The sequence below is a fragment of the Orycteropus afer genome, unplaced genomic scaffold (assembly GCF_000298275.1).
Source record: "Orycteropus afer afer isolate SDZICR_OR568_19922 unplaced genomic scaffold, OryAfe1.0 scaffold00116, whole genome shotgun sequence".
NCBI lineage: Eukaryota > Metazoa > Chordata > Mammalia > Tubulidentata > Orycteropodidae > Orycteropus > Orycteropus afer.
In genome coordinates, this window is record NW_006921703.1 from 1,028,417 (window position 1) to 1,032,498 (window position 4,082).

Consider the following 4,082-nt stretch of genomic DNA (forward strand, 5'->3'; position numbering starts at 1 on the left):
CCAGATTGTTGAAAATGAGAAAAGTGGAGTTAAAACAAGCCAGATTGTTGAAAATGAGAAAAGTGGAGTTAAAACAAGCCAGATTGTTGAAAATAGTTTAATGATTTCTAAGAAACTTAGGTTGAAAGTCCTTGGGTGGTGCAAATGGTTTGTGCTCAGCTTTTTAATTTAAAGATTGGCAGTTCCGACCCAGCCGGTGGTGCTGTGGAAGAAGAGGCCTGGTGATCTGATTTCATAAAGGTTACATTCAAAGCCCTGTGAAGCAGTTCTACCCTGTCATACGTACTTGGGTCACCATGACTCAGAATCAACTCCATGGCAACTATTAACAACTTGGGTTGATACCATTGTGGTATCTACTGTTAATATATTCTACCTCAACATTTGCCTGTAAGTCTTTGTTCGTTTGTTTAATAACTTTTCTATTCCCTCCCCATTTACACTACAGCCCTACCTCACAAGCACCCGAAGCTTATCTCCAATGTCTGGACTTTTTGGTTCCATCTGGGCCCCACAAAACGATGTGTATGAAAATTGCTGCCCCATCAATTCCACCACAGAACATGCAACTCACATGGAAAACCAGGCGGTCATGTGCAAGGAATACTACCCAGGGTTTGACCCGTTTCGTGCCTATATGAACTTGGACATATGGACTAGCACCGCAAATAGGAATGCCAACTTCCCACTGTCTAGAGACTCAAGTTACTGTGGGAATGTGTGACCAGAATATGATTTTTAAACAATGTGAATAAAGATGCTTGTGTTTTGATTACTAGTGTGTAAACTGGTTGAGATAGATTATGACATTGGTGGATATTTTGGCACTTTTATATGAAAATAAATTTTTTTTTTTTATGAAATCTGGGTGCTCTACTTTTTAATTCTTTGTACATCAGTGGTAGGAACTCAGCATCCATGTGTCATACTTCATAATTGGAGAAGTGTGTTGAACATCCCACCTGTTTAATCAGAACACACAAGACTTCAGAGGAGGTAGGAGTTGAGGAAGAACGTGCTGCTGTGGCTTTCATCTCAATGAACTTCGAAATCACCTGGGGAGCTTTAAACATTATGAAACTGCTCAGGCCCCATTCCCAGAGATTCTGATTTAATTGATCAGGGCCATGAGCACCAGGATTTTTATTGAGTTCTCTATAGATTTCACTGTGCAGCCAGTGTTGAGAACTGGCTAGGGAAGCCAGCTTAGCAGAATGTCATTGCCTGGATTGATCCTTCTTGGGAGCAGAGGGCACTCTTTCTGGTCTTGGTGCAGCAGAGCTGCTGGGAGGGAGAGAGCCCCTGGCATAGTTCTGCCTGTCACGGATATGGCAAGAACTCCCTCCTCTGCATCATGCAAGTCATTGGGGCAACCTCAGCACAGGGGCCTTCTGGTAAGTGTTCAGTTTCCCTCTTTGAGGGAGCAGGTTTACCCTGAATGCAAGTACTTAGGTGGATTAGGTAGCTGATGTGTGTTTCTGCAGACTGGTTTGTATCTGCTTGTCAGTGACTTTACAAGTCCATATTATAGTGGAATTACCGATTTGCATGTGTAAGCTTTGAAAACATTTTTAACTTTTAATAAAAATGCCTTATTTTTACTTTTTTAAAATGTCTTTATTGGGAATTCTCTAAGATTTTTGAGTGGAATGCTAGACTTGCTTGCTTTGAGTTCCTAATTTTTCTTTGTGATAGTTGTATGAGGACGTAGGACCAGCAGGACAAGTGTCCTGTAAATTAGAGACCGTCCTTCTGTAGGGAGCACCTACAGGCATGCATAGCTACTAGGAAATCCTAAGGTTGCCAAGTTTGAATCCTGATTTGAGCAATGCAGATTCCTTCATCCCCCCCCCCAACACACACACACACACACAAAATTTGAATAATAGTAAAGATGATAGGTTGATATTTTTAAGAAAAGCCCAAAGCTTTTTCAGTATGATAAATTTGCCATTGGAGAGAGTATGAGCCATTTAGTTTATATTTTATTAATCTAACTTATTTTCTGCTTTTCTTTGATCCCTCAAATCCCTCATTAGAAAAATGGAAGAAACCAAAACACATTCTCATTCCAGGATTACAGTGATAAGTTTATGGATAAGAAATCAGCATGAGTCCAGCCTATATGACCATAAGACCAGAACAAGATGGTTCCCAGCTATCACTGTCTTACCACTCGAAAAGAGATTAGTGCAGATCTTGAATAAGAGTGGGAGAAAAATGTGGAACAAAAGTCAAAACCATAAAAAAAGACCAGACTTAATGATCTGATAGAGCCTGATGAAACCAAGACTCTGGCCTCTTGTCACCCTTTAGGCCTGGAATTGAATTCCTATGGCTTCCAGCCAAAAGAGGCATAAGTGAACATTTACACCAGGTAGGTACACTCCTTAGAACAGTCAGTTGTGGAGATCAGAAGGGCAGTATTTGCACAGTGAGATTGTTCAGGGGACAGGAGTGCATAAGAATTGTGGTTATGTTTGTGTGTCAACTTGGCTGGCCTGGTTGAGAGGCTGGGCAGCTGGTGGTAGTTATTCTCCATGATGAGACTGGCAGTCAACTACATGGTGGGATCTACCACAAGCAGCCGAGTAGCTGTTTTGGGTATGTGGTCTGCTTCCCGTATGCAGCAGCTTTGGGAATGGTCTCTAGCTTATGGCACCTTGAACCCTGCATGTAGCCATGTCGTTGTTCAGCAGCCTGCCATGCTCTGCTGACATTGGGACTTAAGATGGACTTGAATTAATGGCCTGCCATGTAATTTGGTAATATCGGGACTGTGCCTTTTTACTTGTCAACCTTGGGCTTGGCAGCCTCAGCAGCCAGCAGCTGAGTGAAGAAAAGCCTCTAGCTCCAGTGGGCTGGGAGCAGGAGACAGAGCTGAACCCCAAGGTCGAGGGGCTTTCACCCTGCCCCTAGAGCCTGGCACTTTAAACTTGGACTTAAAGCCTCCAAACTGTAAGTGAATAAACTCCTGTTAAGGCCTTCCCATTTGTGGTATATTCTTGTCAGAGCGGTACTACATAACCAGGACAGGAAAGAAGAACACAAGGAAGTTAACCATAAGGAGGAAGTGGGAAGAGAGCTGTTCGTTATGGGGATTGCTGTCAGTGCCATGAAACAATGAACTGCTGTGTGGAAAATGAATTTGCTCTGTACACTTTAACCCAAATCTCACACACATACACACAAAAGAATCGGTATGCATCCAATCCCCGAAATGTGGAAGTATAGAGCCAATATCTGCTTTCCTGCTTCTCAGTTCTTTCTGACTAGCTGCCTCTAGCCTCTAGGGCTAGAGAAATCTCACAGGTTAGAAGGACACTGTCCCTGGATTCATTTAATTCACAGGAATGGCTCATAGAACTCAGGGAAGATGAGTGACTACCGGTTTTACTTTAGTAAAAAGATACACAAATCGGGATCATCATACAGAAGAGATGCACAGGCAAGGGTCTGGGAAGGTTCCCAACACACAGAGCTGCCATGTCTTGAGGAGGGTACGTCACCTCCTTTGCTGACCAGGAAGCTCTCTGACCCTTAGTATTCCTGGCCTTTGTTGGCCAATCCCATGGTAGGCTAAATTCTGCATCCTGAAGCTGGTTGATACTGGCCTCCCAGGTGAGTGAGTTCTAGTCTGAACAAGCCCCCTTTCACTAGCACAAATCCTCTGGTGTGGTCTGGAAGTCCCAGAACAAGACACCTCAGTTATTCCAAGGGTTATTTCCCCATGTCCAAGGACAAAGGCCATCTTAGGGTAAAACTCGATCCTTTACCCTACAAGGATATACATAAGAAAATGCAAATTTTTATCTTAAGAATATTATCTGTAGCTTATATATATATTTATTTATTTTATTGTGATTTGGGTGAAGGTTTACAGAGCAAATTCACTTTCCATACAGCAGTTCACATATACTTTATCTCATGTCATTGACCACAGTTTACCACAATGTAACAGCTCCCCTCCCACTTCCTCCCCATATTTACCTCTTCCCAGTATCCATCCCTCCATACACTCCTGCCCCTTAAGCTGTCTCCCTGTGCATAAGCAGCCCTTCTTTCTCCCATGATTGTTCTCT

At 42.9% G+C, this 4,082-nt stretch overlaps 1 protein-coding gene across 1 annotated transcript in view; it reads left to right on the forward strand.

Moving 5' to 3' along the window:
- TMEM131L (transmembrane 131 like) overlaps positions 1-724 on the forward strand; it is a 250,544-nt gene extending 249,820 nt beyond the window's left edge. Inside the window, exon 35 of the mRNA XM_042781408.1 lies at positions 449-724. Coding sequence (XP_042637342.1) covers positions 449-724 — 276 coding nt within the window. The remainder of the gene's footprint in view (positions 1-448) is intronic.
- The last annotated feature ends 3,358 nt before the right edge of the window (positions 725-4,082 follow it).